At 38.4% G+C, this 20,786-nt stretch overlaps 1 protein-coding gene across 1 annotated transcript; it reads left to right on the plus strand.

Annotated features, from left to right (window-relative positions):
• Window positions 1–340: 340 nt before the first annotated feature.
• Window positions 341–8,374, plus strand: KCNA1 (potassium voltage-gated channel subfamily A member 1). Its single transcript, XM_074194418.1, has 2 exons — window positions 341–949; window positions 1,399–8,374. The coding sequence occupies exon 2, from the start codon at window positions 1,897–1,899 to the stop codon at window positions 3,382–3,384; it is 1,488 nt and encodes a 495-aa protein (XP_074050519.1). The 5' UTR covers window positions 341–949; window positions 1,399–1,896; the 3' UTR covers window positions 3,385–8,374.
• The last annotated feature ends 12,412 nt before the right edge of the window (window positions 8,375–20,786 follow it).

Below are 20,786 nucleotides of genomic sequence, written 5' to 3' on the forward strand. Positions count from 1 at the left end.
AAGGTCGCAGCTCGGTAGTTTCGCGTGTTCCGGACTCTGAATTGTGATGGGCTGGGGGGGGGGGGGGTTCAGGGTGGGGGGTGTTTGTTGGAGGAGGAGAAGGATGGCTGACAAGGGTGAGAAACTCGCTCCTCTGCCCCCCCCCCCCCAATTCCCCGCCCACTTCTCTATCCTCCAGCTCCTTCCTCCTCCCCCCTCCCCATCCCACGACCCTGGCGGGCCAATCCCGGCTCCGCACCAGAGGCGCCTCCTCGGGTTTCTGCTGATCTTGCAGGGTCCAGAAATGGACCGCGCCGCCGCTCTGCCGTCGCTACCGCCGCGGCTGCTGTCACTACCGCAATAGTCCCGCTCGACTCCGAGGCTTCCCGACCCCCGGGTGTCCGGCGGAGCATCCTGGAGGACCAAGCTAGCGGGAGGAGGGGTGGAGGTGCTGGAGTAGCTATGTAGATCCCGGGGCGGCTCTCTCCTGCCGCCCACTGCCTGAATCCATCCCTCCATAAGCCAAGCAGAGACTCTTGGAGTGTCGGGGGAGAGCGAGATATTCACATATATATATATATTTATAAATTTTGCAATTCGAATTTTATATCAATTACAGGGCTTTTGGAGCGATACCTCTCCAACCTCCTCCCCACCCCCACCGCCCTCTCCAACAACCCGAATAACTTGGAACACTGGAGAGGGTCCTATTCTTCTCCTTTTCTATATAGTCCTTCGAGTTGCTAGAAATGGGGACGGGCATAAATATTTCGGCAGCAGCAGCAGCCCTGTAAAGCCCTCTCGGAAAGCGGAGAAGCGCAGGAGGAGAGAGCTGGAGGCTGAGTTTGCCACTGCGCCTTTTGGATGCTGCTGTTGCTACCGCCGCCGCCAAGGAGACTTGCCGCATTCCAACAGGAACTCTTCTTCCGACTCAACATCGCCACCGACGCCTGCCTAGACACCCCTCCAGGTAAGCCTAGAAGGCCGGTAGGGCTCCGCCATTCGGGGGGCTGGCTGAACGAATCAGAGTGGGGAGGGTGAGGAGGAGCGGGGCGGGAGAAGCCTGGATCTCTGGGAGCCCCCACCTCTGGGCTCACTTGTTAATGAAGTTGTAAACAGATTGGCTGAAGGGGAATGGGGGAAGTGGGCAGGAGAATCGAGAAAACTTGAAGCGTTTGTCTGTGTGTGTGTGTGTGTGTGTGTGTGTGTGTGTGTGTGGAGAGAGAGAGAGAGAGAGAGAGAGAGAGAGAGAGAGAGAGAGAGAGAGAGAGAGATTGCCTTTAGCTGTGCTTGATGTTTTCCAGTACAGGAAAGGTAGATAGATCCATGTATGTGCCTTTTCAGTTTCTGTAGATGCGTTCCGTCTGAATGCTTTGGATTTTTTTTTATACCTTCCTATCACTTTCTATTTCTCTGCAGCATCCATCGATCGCCCTGGTGGGAGCTTAAAAAGCAGCAGAAGAGGGGTAGGAGGGAGGATAGATCAGAGAAAGAGGGAGAAATGGAAGGCAGGGGAGTCTGCTGAGCTGACACAGCACCCAGTCCTGTTCTTATGACGATTTAGGGCGGGGGTAAAGGGGTTGACCCCCCCCAAAGGCAATGTCGAAGTTTGCCAGAACAGCATTACCTTGAGAGGAAAGAGAAACAACAAACCCCCCCACAATAGAACAGGAGCCAGGTGCTGGTGCAAAGGGAATTCCAATTTGGGAAAAGCCTAGGCTGGGGTGAGAGTAGATTGATAGAATCCAGATTGGTTTTCTTCCACCCCTTGTGGACTATTCTCCTCAAGGGGTGGCGGATTCAAACACTCTAAGTGGGGGGGTGGGGACATTTTCACCCTCTCCCCCCCCCCCTTTCAAAATCTTCACTACCCCAGTCCACCCTCTCTGCTCCACACCCTTCCACTCAGCTTAGACCATGACGGTGATGTCTGGAGAGAACGTGGAGGAGGCTTCTGCCGCCCAAGGCCATCCCCAGGACATCAGCTATCCAAGGCCAGCAGACCATGACGACCATGACTGCTGTGAAAGGGTGGTGATCAACATCTCTGGACTGCGTTTTGAGACACAACTTAAGACCCTGGCACAGTTCCCCAACACGTTGTTGGGAAATCCCAAGAAACGCATGCGCTACTTCGATCCCCTGAGAAATGAGTATTTTTTTGACCGCAACAGGCCTAGCTTTGATGCCATCCTCTATTATTACCAGTCTGGAGGGCGACTGCGTAGACCTGTCAATGTGCCCCTGGACATGTTCTCTGAGGAGATCAAGTTTTATGAGTTGGGTGAGGAGGCCATGGAGAAGTTCCGAGAAGATGAGGGTTTCATCAAGGAGGAAGAGCGCCCATTGCCAGAGAAAGAGTACCAGCGCCAGGTGTGGCTCCTCTTTGAATATCCTGAGAGCTCTGGGCCTGCTCGGGTCATTGCTATTGTCTCAGTCATGGTAATCCTCATCTCTATAGTTATTTTCTGCCTGGAGACTCTACCTGAACTAAAAGAAGAAAGGGAATTCAGCACCTTTCAACCAAGTGACAACACAACACTCTACTACAAATCCAACATTTTTACAGATCCCTTCTTCATCGTGGAAACATTATGCATCATCTGGTTTTCCTTTGAGCTGGTGGTACGCTTCTTTGCCTGTCCTAGTAAAACGGATTTCTTCAAGAACATCATGAACTTCATCGACATTGTGGCCATCATCCCCTACTTCATCACCCTGGGCACTGAAATGGCAGAACAGGAGGGACAGAACCAGAAGGGTGAGCAGGCCACTTCACTGGCCATCCTAAGGGTCATTCGATTGGTAAGGGTCTTTAGAATCTTCAAACTGTCCCGCCATTCCAAGGGTCTCCAGATCCTAGGTCAGACTCTCAAGGCTAGCATGAGAGAGCTAGGTTTGCTCATCTTTTTCCTTTTCATTGGGGTTATCTTGTTTTCTAGTGCTGTATACTTTGCAGAGGCAGAAGACACTGAGTCTCACTTCTCAAGCATCCCCGACGCTTTCTGGTGGGCTGTGGTGTCCATGACCACTGTAGGATACGGTGACATGTACCCTGTGACAATTGGAGGCAAGATCGTGGGCTCCTTGTGTGCCATCGCTGGTGTGCTGACAATTGCCCTGCCTGTACCTGTCATTGTGTCCAATTTCAACTATTTCTACCACCGAGAAACTGAAGGGGAAGAGCAGGCTCAGTTGCTCCATGTTAGTTCCCCTAACTTAGCCTCTGATAGTGACCTCAGTCGCCGTAGTTCCTCTACCATCAGCAAATCTGAATACATGGAAATTGAAGAGGATATGAATAATAGTATAGCCCATTATAGACAGGCTAATATCAGAACTGGCAACTGCACTACAGCTAACCAAAACTGTGTTAACAAGAGCAAGCTCCTGACGGATGTTTAAAAAAATCACACACACACACACAAATTCCACTTAGCAACTTGAAAGACTTAATAGGAAAAAAAAAACCTCAAACAATAATAACAAAAAATTTAGTGACCTATGTCACACTCTGTAGATACTTTACTAAATAGTCTTTGAATGCTCTATTGACCTGTAAATGCATTATTGCATTGCAGATTTTTTGGCTCAGCGAACCAGAAGCTTTCAGGATCCATAAAAAATACTATTTTCATTTTATTTAAAAAAAAGAAAGAAAAAGAAAGGGTATTTTCCAAAACTGATAAAAATGAACAGTTTGGACTAGTCTAGGTAAAATAAAACTCATATGCTTTTCTATATTGAAATGTTTTTCATCCCTCTGCTTGTTTAACTTAATTTTAAAGAAATATTTAAAAAACAGATGATCATTTAGAAATAATATAAAAATGAAATATGCATGGGACTCCAGTTAAAAATCTCTGCAAACTGCACAGTGACAGTGTATCAAAGAAAGTGCATCAACTATCTATACATATAAGATATATGTATAAATGAATTGACCAAAAAGCATAGTGAATATTGGCCGTTTTTATTTGAATCAGCAGAAGTCTATCCTCTTGAAAAATAAGTTAGTCATGAATGGACCATATAGCACCTTATAAACATATTGGGCCTGATCTCTAATGATCTCCCTCTCTTTGTCCCATTTTCCTTCTCATCCAAGCCAAGATTTTTTTTTTTAAAGGAAAAAATCAATGGAGACATCTGCAATGCTGCTAAGTTTACTTAACTGCAGATGAACTACACATAAGTTTTTTTTTCTTCTTGTTAGAGCTCCTTGCCCCTTCACTTAAAAGAACTGGATGCAAAACCTTTGTTCCCCCTCAGCCCCATTCCCACTTTGTTGCAAGAGAGAACAAATGGAGTTTAATGTACGCATGTTTGAATTTGACAGTATTTATTTTATAATCGCATGTGGGGATCATTACCTCAAACAATAGAGGATAAGCTTTCTTTTGAACTGACTCTTCTAAAAATAGGCCCTTTTTTCATTTGCATTCACCAAAAGTGCACTCCTTAATTTATTACCTATTTTATTAGTAATTTAAAGTACTGTATTTAAGTGCATATGTTAGTCAAATGGGAACAATACTTTTTTTGGAGCTCAAAGCATGTTCTATTATTCCGCATCATGGCTTATTTGACTAAGGTGTAACTTGAATTCATTAATGCATGATTTCAGTAAGACAAAAAATAAGTTAAAAAAAAGTTTATGATATGAAGGGCCCAAACAAAGTGAAGGGAGAGGGGGGACTCAGTGAATTTTCCTGTCTTTGCTCAGGGAAATGTTTGGTTTCTGTCCAGGTGTTGTCAGAAAGAGGATAAAATATTCCCATCCCTTAAAGGGAAAGTATATGGAAAAAAACTTATCAAGTTATATATAGCAACACCTAAGAAACAGTAGCTAAAGACAAAAACAAACAAAATAAAAAATGGTGCAATACTGCATGCTTTTTGGTGCATTCTTAGAATGTAAATGAAACTCTTTATCTAATGTGCACATCCAAATTATAGAGGATTTCTTTTTGCAGTTATGATTTGAAGTCTTTAGAGACTTTGGTATACCCTTTGAGAACTTACTGAAGAAAACCAATTTATTTAAATAGTTGCTTAGTGCCTTTATCCTGCACCCACTGAATTGCAGAAAGTGCCTCCATTAATACAGCTGCAAAGTTAAAGAGGGGTAAATGGGGAGGAGGAGCTGGGGCATTTTTTTTTTTAATTTTCCATCCTCACCACCTTCCCTCCCTCACTGCTCACTCTCCCCTACCTCCATCAAAATGAGAAGACCACACTAAACTGACTCCTGGAGAGAGAAGACAACAAGAACAACGATGTCCTGTGTCATCAGTGGATTTGTTTCCCTTTGGTAGTCTGATGTTGATAGTAACTTGAGGTCTGAGAGCCAGCTTCAAACTGAACAAGGACAATGGACTCAATCTCTCTTTTCCTCTACTAAAAACTGAGAGAAATGCTTTGGGATTTTGACTCCTGCCAGAGTCCCTGTGAAGTTCTAATGTCTCTTCAGATTATATACAGGTACTTTTCCTTTTCTCTCATATTCCCCTCCTACTCTTACTTCTCTATTATTCTGGAATCCAGAATAACTCAGTAAATAACCTTTTTTCATAACCTTCCCACCCCCAATCCTTTAGTTTTCTAGTTAAACCTTTTTTTCCTTTCCACCCTATTTTAATCTGCCCTTACCTCCATTAACTGAACATTTTTACAAACCCTGCCCCAATCACCGATCTCAGAGAGTGGTGGTCTGTTTATGGACCAGGTAAAGGAAGAAAATGCATAGGTCCTTGGAGACAAACAGCTGTCACTTAACTGAGAGGCACTCAAAAAAATCTTTAAGGACACACAGGTGGGGATGGAGCTTCATTTTGAATTTAGCATGAGGCTGCCTGCTGCTGACCACTTCCTTCTCCTATCCTGCTTTGTATAGGGATCTCTCCCCTTCTCTTCCTTCTGCCTTTCCTTCCTCTCTAGGCAGTACAGTAAGGCACTTAACACAATATAATCGTGCACAAGGCTTACTTGCTGAGCTAAAGCAAAATAATTTAGATACTTTCTTTGCTTGTTTGGCATCTATGAGCCTGAAGGATGGATACAAACAGCTATGTGAAGAGGAACTGAAAGAAATGACCTTCCTGTGATAATTGGAAGGCACCTGACTGTAGGACAAGAAACCTCTCCAGATTGAGCCTGTGGTGCTTCCTCCCCACTTTCCCCCTTACCCCAACTTACCCCACTTTCCTCTTTGATCTCCCCTCCCCTCTATAACTCCCTGTTTAGGGGAAGAAAAAAAGCCACCCTCAACAAGAACTACAAAACAACCAAGAATGTTCCAATCCTTCATCTCCACTCAGAGGTCTAGAAACGCACAACTTCTTGTGTTCAACTGCACTCAGTCAACAGCAATAATCGTTCAGTGCTGTGGGATGAATGCTGAAAGGATCAGCAAATAGGACCAAAGCGGATGAGACTGATTGGCTACTAGGAGTCTCTGGTAGCTGGAAACCTTCACCTTAGCCTGTCCACTGGACTGATGATTCTCTGCATGTGTTAGAGGAGACAGATGTGGATGGGCTTGTTGACCAGGGTTTGGGGTGAGTTCTAAAGAGTTTGGGGTGGTATGGGGAGTCTGGATGTCCCTTACCCATTCTTAATTCATTTCCAGAATTCAACAAGGATGGATTCAAAAGATTATTTTGTGTAGTATAGGCATGCAAAGTTTGACAAAGACTCTTATTCCTTGCACTACCACAGGGCTGAAATGTATTTGTAGACCTGAAGGTGCACTTAGCAAAGCTGCCTGTTAAGGAATTGAATTAATACCCCCCTTTTTTTTCAAATTTATATTTTGACTGGCTTTTGTCTTTTTTCCTTTCCTTCCCCAGAGACTGATATGGCTCATGTTCTGAATATTGGTTTTCTCCAGGGGGAGAAAATTTCAGAAGGACTGAGAAGCCCTTCTACAATTTTGGGACCCTAGTTTAATAGGGTGAAATGTTGGTCCCTGCCAGTGCTGTTAGTGTATCAAGAAGCTCTGAAAGGAGCTAACTTAACTAAACAGATTTGAAGCGACCAAAGAAATTAAATCACCTCTGTCCTTGAATGTGTAGAAGACAGATTATAGCCATAAACCTTTTCTGTTGTTTTTTCACTTGCTGTTCCCCACCAAAAAAAAAGTTGATATTATTAGATCAGTTTTTTGGTGGTGGGTTAGCCCAATAAAACCAAGTTAAGCAGCAGCAGTTTCTTGAAGTTTTGGCTAATGGACAATCATTTCCTTAAAAAAGGAGTTTATATGGATGGCTTAGTTCCCATTACAGTAGAGCTGAAGCACAAAGGAAAATTACTATCCTCACTCACTTAGAAATAACAATCATCAGGCATTAAGTGAGGGATTTGTTTCCCTAAGTAGAATTTTCATTCCATTGTAGGAGAAAGGGCCTCTTTTATTTCATGCATTACCTTCAGATTTTCCAAGTAAGAGAAAACACATCTGAAGGAGGCAAAAATAAAGGGCCTATCCCATCCCTCATTTATCAAGAGAGATCCAGAAGCATACACTAATAATTTTAACTTCTTGTTTGGTCGATAGATAACCCAATTGGGTGAAACAGAAAGAATGAAAGAAAGATTGAGCAGAAGGCAATTCTCCTTTCTCTTCCAGGAATGGCATATTCTTGGGAGTGGTGAGAATTGGTGGGTGGTAACCATCCATTGTACAATTTGTTAGGAAGAATGCAACTGCCAAACATGTCTGAACTTTTTAAAACAGAAAACTAAATCATGAAGAGTTTGGTATGTCAGGTCTGCTTTTTATTTTCATAGTAAAGACAAATAAATATGAAATCAGGTATAATATGTATTGATTGGTGGCATTAGGAAGTAGAATCCCATATGCCATTCAGATTATTTTGCTCATGTTTATGTTATAGAACTTTGAGATATATATGTAAAATTTCTCTTCCTCATCACTCAGGCAAGCTAACAAGAAATTTATATACTTCATTTTGCAAAGAAGCAAAGGATATATTAATTAGCTAAAACTCCTCATCTACCTTAAATGAACTTCAAAGTTTAAGGTTTCAGCTTGAAACCCTGAATCTTTACTTAATATCTGAGTATTTAAGTTCAGAATCCATAAAGATAAACTACTGTAGACTTCCTTAGGCATGACAGGACATCCAAAAGGGGTTCTTAAGGAAGTCTTTCCACCACAAGACTGTTAGTTTGAGGGTTATCAGCCCTAGTTGCAGGGTAACTTTAATTGGGAGGCTACTTAGATTTTCCACAATACAACAGAAAGTGCAAAGAAGTTTTGTGTTCCACAGTTTAGTAAAAACAAAACCTCAAACTGTTCAAACAATAAACAAGGATAAGAAATTGTGAGAGGTGGGAAAGTTGGTGGGGGGGGGTAGGGGATAAGGAGGGATGAAATCCCATGCGTAATATGCCAGCTGAAAAGTTTTCCTTTCCATTAACATGCAGAAGCACTTTTATTCTCTAATACACTGTTTGGAAATCATGTATCCAACAGTTGCAGGTAGATAATATGGGCTGTATATGACATACCTCTGTTTTAAAAATAAAGTATTAATCACCAACATTAAAATAGAAAATAAATAGTATTAATTTAAAGTGCACCATCAGGGCAACAAACCATTGAAGCTGACAAAGCAGTATTTTGCTTCCTGAGTTTGCAAATTGCTAACCTCATTTTCAGGGTACTGCTCATTTTCCCCTCTCCTCACAAAGCTCTTTGATTTGTCAGTTAGAGGACACTGAATGTTATGAATTGAGAGCCTAACTGAAGTGCATAGTTTTCATCTATGCAATTTTCCTTGCTTCTGTCACTTTATTATCTGTTCATACTTGGCATTAATTAAAGATAATTTCTAAGGATCTTACCCTGGAACATCTCGACTGATTCTTTGTTTGGGGTCTAGTTTATCTCTTTGGAATATGAAGCTCAATATGGACACTGAGAGACCTTATTCACTTACTGATGGGATCAATACAAAATTATGAAGCATCCATGTTCTCTTGGAGAAACATAGTATTTCTATTTAGGGGTGAGAATCTTTGAGATTGAATAAAGACATCAATTGTAGGATTCTCTTTAGGTTGAATCCAACTAGAAACCTGTTGCATAAACAATAGGAGTCAAACCCTAGTGAATAAGAAAGGAAATGTGGGCCAAGCAAATATGTAGTGAATGCAATTTTCTTATATGCTGTTGGAATATATTTATGATATGTCATTGCTGTTGTTTTGCGCTTGTGGATTAAGCATTGTTTTGGGAATTTGTCATAATTGTAAAAAGGATATGGATTGACCCAGTGCAAATGATTTGTCAGAAGAATGTGTCGAAGGATAAGGTGATTTATTAGCTATTTCTTTTATGATACTTTTTTTTCCCCTTTGAGGGAAGTCATGAGCTTGGCATGACTTTTTTTGACTCTTGTCTATGACTGAATGGTGGAAATGATGACATTTCTTTTTGGTTTATTGCTTCTTTGAGAGGTTACTGTTTTATCCTACTCATTATGGATCATCTAGGTGTGTGTATGTGTTTAGAACCAGTACCATGACAAAGCATTTGTATTTCTGATGTTAAACCAGAAATGCTTTTGTTGTGATATGAAGGAAAAATGTCACAAATATCTATTCTTCTCAGAGCAATGAGAAAAGCAAGACCTCAGAAGCTTCATTTGAGAACTCACTTTACACTTTGCACAGATCTGGACTTTCAGGTGTCCTTGGGAAGCAGTGTAGATGAACAATAAAGTAGGGTAGAAGAAGGACCATAAGGCTGGATATGAAGTTTTTTGAGACTCAGCCTAAGTGTAAAGTCTTCTTAGAACAGCTGTAGTCAGAACCAAATAACTATCAGGGCCAAGGCTGGGGAGGGAGCCAGTAGCTTCAAGCTTACCCAGCTTTGAAGGAAAAAAGAAGCCAAACTAACTTTGAAGCAATACAACCCTTGGAGTTGAGAACAAGGAATAGATGTAATTTGGTCTCTGAGGGCTCAGTAATAGAGTGAGAAGGATCGTGGTGACTACTTGTAATCAACTGAGAGTCTTAATCAAAAGTTAAACCAAAGAAAGGGAGCAGTAAGGTCTGATGGGAGGGGATGTGTTATTACTATAAAATCACCTGCAATTTTGAGAGAGTATATATAGGCTTACAGTCAGAAAACAACTATCTGTACCAACTCAGCTGCTTGATCTTCCCAAAAAGTAGGATATTGAAAATGGTATATACGCTTCATTGTTTTCATCTTGCACTGATGCTAAGAGAGAGGAAATGAGTAATTTAGGTAATTTTCTTTAGACCCCAAGCCCTGACAATGATCTCTGTATCTCTTCCCTTTTTCTCAGAATGCTTTGGCTCAGACACTCACTCATCTTTCCTCTCCTCAAGTTTCAGAGATGGCTGAAGTGTTTTGATTAAATTGGGTCTTCTACCTTTTACAACATCCCCTCTCTCCTGAACCCATATTCCCTATCACTCATGTTGGGGAGCACAGCAGTTTGATAATCTCACTCATGCTAAAGAGATGTTAATGTCATTGCTATTAATAATCAGCAAGCATTAATTAAGCTTCTGTTGTGTACTTGTACTGTCTTGGGTACTAGTACATGAAAGCGTGAGAGATAAGGTTAAGGATATATATATATATATATATATATATATACATATATATATATATATATATATATATATATATATATACTCGTGTGTGTGTGTGTGTGTGTGTGTGTGTGTGTGTGTGTGTGTGTGTGTATTGGGGCATAAACATGCTCACAGATAAGAAACCAAAGGATGTATATATATATATATGTTTTATATACATATTTATGTAGACATATTTATCTAGACATACTATATATGTGTATATACATAGCCACACATATATAAATGATGTGAGAGTGAACAAAACTGGAAGAATCAGAAAAGACTTTCTGAAGGGAGTGGTACTTGAATTATATCTTCAAGAGAGTTAAGGGCTCCATGTGGTTGAGTTAAGGTAAGAGGGAACATTCCATGCATGGAGAAAAGCCTATACAAAGACAAGGAAGTGGAAAATGGATTAGCATGTTCAGGAAACAAAAAAGAATACTATTTAATTGGAGTGGAAATAATCTGTGAATAATGCATATTCAGCCTGGAAAGATTATCTGGATCCAGATTTCAAAAGGTTTTGAAACAAAAGTCTGAATTTAATCTTTAAGGGAGCCATGAATCTTTTTGAGCTGTGGAGTGACATGGTCAGATTTGTGCTTTAAAAATATAAACTTGGCAGCTATGTGGAGATGAATTTAAGAGGACAGAAACAGGAAGCATGGAGGCCATTTGGAAGGCTATTGAAATAGTTCAGGGGAAAGATGAAGATGCCTGGACTAGGGTAAAGTGAGATGAGTAGAGAAGAGAGTGTGTATTCAAGAGTGGTTGAGGAAGTATAACTGAGAATCCTGACAGCTGATTAGATATGGTGATTGAGTGAGAACAGAGTTGAAGATGACTCTGAGTTGTGAGTCTGGATGACTGGAAGATTGTTGGTACCTTTATAAGAACAGGAAAGTCAGAAGCAGGAAAAACAATGAACTTTGTTTTGGACATATTGAATTGAAGATGCCTATCACAAATTCAGATGTCTGTGTCTAGCAAGCAGTTAGAGATACAGTACTGGAGCATGGGAGAGAGACTTGATTCACTTCAATTCATTAAACACTTATTGGTGTCTACTATTTGCCAGACACAGTGCTAAATAGTGGGGGATACAAAGAGACAAAAGACAGTCCCTGCCCTTAAGGAGCTTTCAATATAATGAAGGGAGCAACATGATAAAATATATATTATATATATATATATATATATATATATATATATATATCTACACATGAATAGGAAATAATTAACAAAGGGAAGGTCCTGGAATTAAGAGGGGTTGAAAAATGTTTCCTGCAGAAGGTAAGATTTTAGTTGGAATGTAAAGGAAGTTATGGAGGTGAGTAGGAGAGATGAGAATTGGATATATAGTTGAATTTAAGATGACTGCCAAGACCACTAAATGAGAGTATAGGGAAAGAAGAGAAGAGGGTTCACAATAGGATATCTTTTTTTATAGGGTTTTTTTTGCAAGGCAATGGAGTTAAGTGGCTTGCCCAAGGCCACATGGCTAGGTAATTATTAAGTGTCTGAGGCTGGATTTGAACTCAGGTACTCCTGACTCCAGGGCCAGTGCTCTGTCCACTACACCACCTAGCCGCCCCAATAGGATATCTTTCAAAGGATATTGAGGATTTTTTATATATGTACGAAAAGAACCATAAAAAACTATGTCAACAATACCCAAGTTGGAAATAGCATACAGAAAGTGGGAATGATAAACAGTGTTTAAGGCTGGTGGGAGGTCAGGAAAGATGGATGCTAGACTAATTAATTAAGAGGTCATTGTTAACCTTGGATAGGCCAGACTGCAAGAAACTGAGAATAGGCTAAGGTAAGAAAGTAAAGGCAATAAACCCACACAGACTTACCCTAGATCCCCACCTTCACTTCACCATCTTCCTGAGAATTAAACTATGAAAGAAAAGAGAGATATAGAGCAATAAATTGAGGGAATGTTAGCATTGAGTCATAATTTTTTTTCATAATAGAAACTACAGATATGTTTGAAGGAAGTACAAAGAGATAGATAAAGTTAATAATTAAAGATAATAATTGCCATTATCAGCAATGTTTATTGTAATACTAATAAAATGGTGATTATATTAATACCTTGTATTTATATACAATATTATATACAATATAAATTGAAAATTTATAATTTTCAAAGTACTTCACAAGTATTATCATCTCATTTGAGACACCACAATCCTTTAAGATAGATCAGGATAAATTTTGTTCTTTTTCATTGTTATAATTGTGGAAATTGAGTCTAATAATTAATCATTTATTAAGTACCTATTTATTAAGTGCCAGGTCCTGGGGAGAAAAATACAATATATGAAACAATCATTGTTGACATGAGCTTGAATTCTAATGGGAAAAAAACAATGCCATAAATTTAAAGAATATAAATGCTAAAAATTGCAAATTAGCTAAATACAGGGTATATTGAGAGGAAGGGAACTAGCAATTGAGGGGATTAGATAGAAAGTAGTCCTTGGTCTACATCTAGAAGGAAGAGAGAGATTTTGTGTGCTATAGGTAAAAGTGGAAGGTAGATAGAGTAAGTTTAGGCATGGGGACTTTTATTTTATTTTATTTTATTTTTTTTAGGTTTTTCAAGGCTAATGGGGTTAAGTGGCTTGCCCAAGGCCACACAACTAGGTAATTACTAAGTGTATGAGACTGGACCCGAACCCAGGTACTCCTGACTCCAGGGCTGGTGCTCTATCTACTGTGCCACCTAGGCACCCCTAGGCATGGGGACTTTTAGCAAATGCAAAGATGGAAGATGGAACATCATGTGTGAGGAATAGAGACAAAGCCAACTTATGGAGAACAAAGAATGTAGGAGGAGGAATAATGTATAGTGAGATTGAAAAAAGATTAGGGCAAATTTGTGAAGGAATTTGAAAGCTTAAACAACGGATTTTATACTTGATTCTAGAAGTAAGAAGAAATTATTTCTTGATGGAATAGGTGGAATGGAATTGACTGTGATGTGATCAGATCTTTGCTTAGAGAAAAATCACTTGGAAGCAGAGTGGAGGATAGGTCAGGGAAAACATGAGGGAGGGAGATCGATTAGGAAGTGGTTGCAATAATCTCAGAAAAGGTGATGAAACCTTCAAGTAAGTAAGTAAGGTGGTCAACCTGTGAGCAGAGAGAAGAAATCATATGCAAGAAGTGCAGTAGAGGTCGAAATAGCAAGATTAGGCAACTGATTGGATATTGGGAGAAGGAGACTAAGGAATTCAGGATGACGAGTCATTTATGAACCTGTGAAGGAACTTGGTGTCAAAGACACCACCACAGGGGTGGTCATGAGGAGGAAGGGAATTGAGTTCTGTTTTGGACAGAAATTTCTTCAGTTTACCATGTTCAATAAACAATTGGTGATAGAAGATTGAAGCTCAGGGAATATATATATATCATCAGCATAAAAATGATAATTAAATCCATGGGTGCTGATGAAGTCACTGAAAGAGAGAACATGCAGAAAGAGAAGCATATGGGTCAGTGAGAGACTTTTGGTGATCAGTCTCAGGAGTCATGATGGCTCATGAACCATCAAAGGAACTGGAAAAGAGTGGGAAGACAGATAGGGGGAGAACCAAGAGAGAATGGTGTCATAGGGAAGTGTCAAGAGAGAAGAGAATTATCTGTGAGGAGAGGCTTGGTCACCAATGCCAATTGCAATAGATAAATCAAGAAGATTGAAATAATTGACAACTGGGGAGAACAGTTCTTATCAGATGATGATGTTAGAAGGCAGTCTGAAAAAGCTTCAGGAGTAAATTTAATGTACTTGCCCTCCCCAGAAGGAATATTTATTTTAAGAGAAATCTTTGTAGGGCTGGAGCAAACATCTCATGGGAATGAATCACTAATGTTAACTTTTGAGGCATTGGTGGTAGAAATAGTTTTAAGAAGAATGTGAGCTCGAATCTCAAAATCACATCAAGGCTTGTTTATTTTCCTTATACTTTATTTGTAAATCTTACCCTATCCTGATAATACTAAAGACCTTCAAATTCTAAATGTCAGTGTCTAGTTCTGATATAGGATAAACTGAATCACCAAATTTGATTTTGGATAAATATTATCCTCTCTTTTTGCTTCATTCTTTTCATAGATAAAATATTACTGAGATGGATTTCTTTCTTTCACTTAGCAATATTGAGACACTATGAGTAGGTAAAGTTCTTTGTAAAGTTTGTTGGGTGGCCACTTTTCGAATGAAAAAAGTTATTATTAACCTTCTTTATTCAAATAAATAAATAAAAATTCTTACACATATGTTGGTTAAGAGGATAGATGATACATATAGTTAAGGCTTTCAGGAAAATTCGACTGCCAAGTCTGTCTCTGTAGAATTGTAAAGATTTTTCCTCTTTATACCCAATTTATTGAAATAGATGTGGTTAAAATACTAGTGAATCTTTCAATAACTGTACTTAAAAAGAAACTTAATTTTGATTAACTAAGGAAATTAGAGAAGCAGCCTGATCTAGTAGATAGCTAATCTTTGAGTTAAGACTACCCAGGTTCAAATTCTACTGAAACTACCTTCACTAGAATTACAAATGATTTCTTACTTGCCAAATTTAATGACCTTTCTCAGTCCTCATCCTTGACCTTTTCACAACTTTTGACCATATTGATTACCTTCTGTCTAGGGTTTCATAGCAGTGCTCTCTCCTGGTTCTCTTCCTACTTATCTGATTGCTCTGGATTTGCTGAAACTTCTTTCATATCACACCCAGAAACAATCAGTATCTCCTAAGTCTCTATACTTGACCTTCTTTTATTCCATACTGTCTGTCTTGGAGATTTCATCAGTTACCATGGATTCAATGATCCTCTCTAACCGATTATCCCTCAATCCACAGACCTAGCTCCAGTCTCTCTTCTGAGATATAGTTATGTTTCACCATGTGCCTAATTGATGTCTCGAAATGGTTATTCAAAATAGAACTCATTATCCTCCCTCGCTTATTCTTTCCCTCTTACCAACTTTGCTATTAATGGCATCACCAACTTCCCAGTTGCTCAAGGTCACAATCCTCAGAGTTATTCTCAATTTCTCATTCTCAGTCATCCCACATATCCAGTTTAATTACAAACTTTGCCATTTCTAACCTTGCAATATCTATCCTATATATCCTTGTTCTTGACTCACACAATCACAGCCCAAGGTCCTCATCAATTCTTACCTGGAATATGGGATAGTTTCCTGGTTGGAATTCCTGCCTTAAGTCTACTCTCAAGTCAACTGTCAAAGAACTCCAAATGGTCCCTTATTATCTCTAGGCTCAAATATAAAATCCTCTATGGAGCAATTAAAACACTTAACAACCTTTTCTACTAGTCTTCAGATAGTTCATACTCCCCACTCACCACTTTGCTATATGGATCTAGTGATAATGATGTACTTTCTGTCCTTTGATGTGATGCTCCATCTTCTTCTTTGTGTCTTTGCATTTGCCAAACCCCAGTGCTAAGAATGATCTCCCTCTTCACCTCTGCAGACAATGTAGTATTTCGGACTTATCTGAGCTCAAACTATAACTTCTACCTATGTCCTGTCCTGGTCCTCTTAGCTTCCAGTAGTGCCTTCCCTTCTGAGATTATCTTCCATCTTCTCACAGAGGCAGTTAGGTGGGGCAGAGGGACCTGAGTGTAACTACTGACCTCAGGTACTTACAAGTTATGGGTCCCTGGGCAAGCTACGTTTCCTCAGCTGCAGGATGGTTATCATAAAAACCACCTACATTATAGTGTCATTGTGAGGATCTAATGAAATAATATTTGTAACAATGCATACTTAATACATGCTTATCCCCCCTCAATCTCTCTGTCTCTTTCCGTATCTCTGTCTTGTTTCTCTGTCTCTTTTGCTCATATGTATCTGCATGTATATACATCATTTTCTCCTTTAGAATGTGAGAAACTGAAGGCAAAAACTATTTTTGTCTTTTTTTGGAGGGTATTCTTTGGTATGTGGTGAATGATACATAGTGACTGTGTGACTTTGGGCAAGTCTCTTGAACTTTAATAGTCTCATGAAGTTTTGTAAGACTAAGTTATAGAACAGTTACAGATGGGCCTTAGTAGTTAATTTCCTTACTGAGAAAGTGCTATATAAATTTGGACCAAAAAAAATAAAGAAACAAAGGAGAGGAATTAAGAAAGGAAAGAAGGAATTAAAGAAAAAAGAAAGAATATTGATAATATAAATCTTGAAACTGAATATTTATTTTAAGAATAACAATCTAGAGGTAAACCAGATTACAGGATACATTTTTAAATGTACAATAAATGTATTTGGTGTGGTAAACTTATAATTGCTTATATGTATGTCTATACACATACATGTATGTATGCATAAACAGATATGTATGCCCACAAATAGGTATGGCACGGTTGCATCTCAAGCTTGTTTCAAAAGTTTGGAATTGATGTGTTTTTAGGAACCTTTCCAAAGGAACTAAGCAAATTCCATTTGGGTTTTTCAGAATTTAAATCAGAAGATGATCAATGAATAGAATATCAGATTTGAGATAATTATATTTTGAGGTTGGGCCAAACCTAACCTTAATAAAAAATTCTCACCTCTTAATGCATTCAATTAGTAGTGTTTGGAAATAATAGATACTTTAATTAGACCAACAGTGCCCATTGCCCTTTTCTGTGCATTCTACACAATGTAGTCATTTTGGGGGGGGGGTAGAAAAGAAGTAATTAAGCTTTATTTGAATTTCAAAAGAAGCCTTTCTTGACTGGTAAGGTTAATGTTAGGGTTTGTTCTCCCTTAGTCGGGCAAAACTTCCTTTGGAGCTGGAGACAGTATGTCTATGACAGTTCCAAAAGAAGGGTCCCTAAATCTGTATTTTTTCCAATTAAATTCATGTTATTAAGTTTTGTTAAATGAGAAATTTTTAGTTGATAATGGTGATATTTAATAGTAATTATTATAAATATGCTTAATTGTTTAAAAGCAATGTTACAAATGTGTTCATTTTACTATACCTAATATATTGAGAGGTTAACTTGGCTTGAGGGACAGAAAGCTTCCTCAGGAAGACCTGAGGCCTTTAAACTGTTAGTGCCCCAGACTAATTTCTGAGAGTTTCAGAACAATTGCCCATTTGCACTGGTTGAAAGTATTTCCCCCTGTGAGAATTTCCTTCACCAATGAATTAATAGAACAAAACAATCAAATAAAAAGCTTTGGATATTCTTAACAATGACAGATGTTTCATTTTCTATTTACTAAAATAATTTAATATTACATAACACAGTAAAGCACTGACAATTAAATAATAGCAAGTAAATACCTGAAGAAAGGTTCCAAGAATTGAAATCATTTAACTTGAAGAAATCTTTCTAATGACTTTAACAAGTTTAAAGAATGTTACATTTAAAAGAAATGTGAAAAGTGGTAAAAATTTTATCTATTAGGATTTATATAACTATGCCTTACCATTCTAAAGATAGGAGACTGGGTTGTTTTCTTTTACTATTCATCTTTTTTACAGATTGTAAGATCTGTAGATTCAGCATAATAACAGTGAGGAACTAGTTATTGAGTTTGAGTTGACAGTAGCTTTAAAGGTAATGGTATGACTCCATGTTACTATTTGTGACAAAACAGCAGAATTTACATGGCTAAGTTTGGGAAATTTATTAAAGGTCTCAGAGACAATATTCTCTTTGAATTTTATGATTTGACTTCAGGATTTCAAGTCACCAAATTCCCACAAAAACTTTAGAAAGTATGTGTGTATGTACATAAGCACAAATCAATAGGTTTTGATTTTCTCTTACATTTTTCCCTAATATTGATGTGTTAAGATGGTTTTTTTGTGTCTTTACTGTCCTTGAGATACATTGTGAACAATTCTTCTTTACACATATTTCCTCAAAGTACACTTGTCTAATCCAGCTGCTTTTCCCATCTTTCCTTTCTTTCATATTAGAGTTCAAGTGTAGTGGCTCTATTATCCTTGATAATGAAAAACATTTGTTATGAAATCTTTGGAGCTCCTTTCTACTTTTCTTCTATTGGTTGTCCTTCCATTTCGATCCTTTAAAGTCCTTGGCATACTTTATGTGTTTGGATCTCTTACTGAAATCACTTTAACCTGCTTTTACCCTCCATTGCCTCACTTTTATAAAATCACACTCCTTATTAGATTCTACCATTCTTTTCTATAGATTTAAAGAAGAGTTTATTATTCAAAACCAGTATGACCTCAGGCTTCTTCTATACTTTTCAATTTGGCAAATGAGTCAAGTGTTTCATAAAATCATACAGCTAGAACCAGAAGGGACCTCAGAGATAAGCAAATCTCCCCATTTTATAGATGAAGAAATTGAGACTTAGAGAAGTGACTTGCCAAAGGTCACACAGATAGTTTCGGAAGAGAGGTTTGATCCCTAGTCCTCGAACTTCAAAGTTAGTAATCCTTCTGCTGTACCACAATTTTCCAACCAACTCTCTCTTTTGGTTCTTTTTGTCTGCTTGTTATATATATTTTATTTACACTGATTAAAAAATGTAAAAAATTATTATAGACTATGCCCTTCTGTTTTTCATTTTTCTTTATTTTTCATCATTAAAAATTTGCTTAAAAAGTCAGGTTGGTATCATTCTAATTACCTATCATATAATTTTTCCTCATTTGCATGTTTTTTCAGCTTTTACTAATTTTGATTTTTATTTAAATTATTAGTTGGTGGTCTGATGGGTATTTGTGGAACATAAACATCTCAATTAATATTGATTCTCATATCAGGAACAAGTTTCATGTTCATCAAAATGTAATCAGTTTCATTTTTGTGATATTATTCAGTAGCTATCATGTCTGATCCTTTTCTGTAAGTAGATATTCATTTTTTAAATGCATATATATACACATACATGAAGCTTGTGTCTCATCTATAAGTCTTTGACATCTCATTCTTTATATATGATCTATATTTTCCAATATATTTCTTGCCATCTTCATCTTTGTATCAAAATCACCAGAATCCAAAGTATTTGCTGAATTAATTTTGAGGATCTTATCTAGTACTTTTTGGAAGTTCCCTATGTTTTCATCTTCTCTAACAGGTGTTGCAGGAACTACAGTGATCTTCAGGTTGGCATTTGGGCAAATTAGGCCACTCAGGAGTTCCATTATCTCCTGCTTGATTGGACAAGTCCTATTACTGAGGTTGACTCAGTTAAGTGACAGGAGTTGCCTTAATAGGGATGTTTCACAAATATAGCATCAATTGTATTGATAAGTGGGTAACACATAATGTTTGAAAGAACCATTTGGAAATTGTCATGGCATATTCTCTTAGAACTTGCTTTTTAGCCAGTGATCCCTGGCATATGTGCTACTCTAGCCTACCCAAACTAAATCTGACACGTGTCTAAAAATATAGACAATTTGGAGGCCCAAAGAGTAATGTCTGACTTGGACAAAGGCATCAGTGTCACACTTATCAAGTTTCCAGTTATATATTGTCAGTCAGATCCAGAAGGCTCTTAAGAGGATAGAGCATTGGTTAAAATCTAATTCAAAAATTATAGGGTAAAACATGAAATCTTAACCTTTCAAATAAAAAATTTCAGAAGTTGAATATTGGAGAGGACTGGTGAGGGAACAGTTTGTTTGAAAAATAACTGGGGATTTACAAGAAGATTTCAGGCTCAATATGGATCAGTAGGAAGGATAATTAAGTGGGGGGATAAGGCAACCAAAACTGATAATGCTTTAGACAACATGAAGAAGGGGCAGCTAGGTGGCAGAGTGGATAGAGCACCAGCCCTGGAGTCAGGAGTACCTGAGTTCAAATCCATCCTCAGACACTTAATAATTACCTAGCTGTGTGACCTTGGGCAAGCCACTTAGCCCCATTGCATTGCAAAAAAAGACAACATAAAGAAAAGCATAGCATCCAAGACTAAGAATGTAAATAATAGTCCATCTATTCTATGACCTGTTCAAATCACATTTGGAGTATTGTGTTCCTTAGAGAGGATGACAAGCTCTTAGATACTATGCCATGTGAAAGTATTACTTGAAGGAACTAAGATTCTTAGTCTTTAGAAGGTGAGACTTAGGGAAGATTTTATATATACTTGGAATTTTTGTAATTGTTTTGGAATTTTA

The sequence above is a fragment of the Macrotis lagotis genome, chromosome 7 (assembly GCF_037893015.1).
Source record: "Macrotis lagotis isolate mMagLag1 chromosome 7, bilby.v1.9.chrom.fasta, whole genome shotgun sequence".
In the NCBI taxonomy this organism is placed as follows: domain Eukaryota; kingdom Metazoa; phylum Chordata; class Mammalia; order Peramelemorphia; family Peramelidae; genus Macrotis; species Macrotis lagotis.

Coding starts and splice junctions, on each gene's coding strand:
- KCNA1 (XM_074194418.1), top strand. CDS start 1,897: ATGACGGTGATGTCTGGAGAGAACGTGGAGGAGGCTTCTGCCGCCCAA.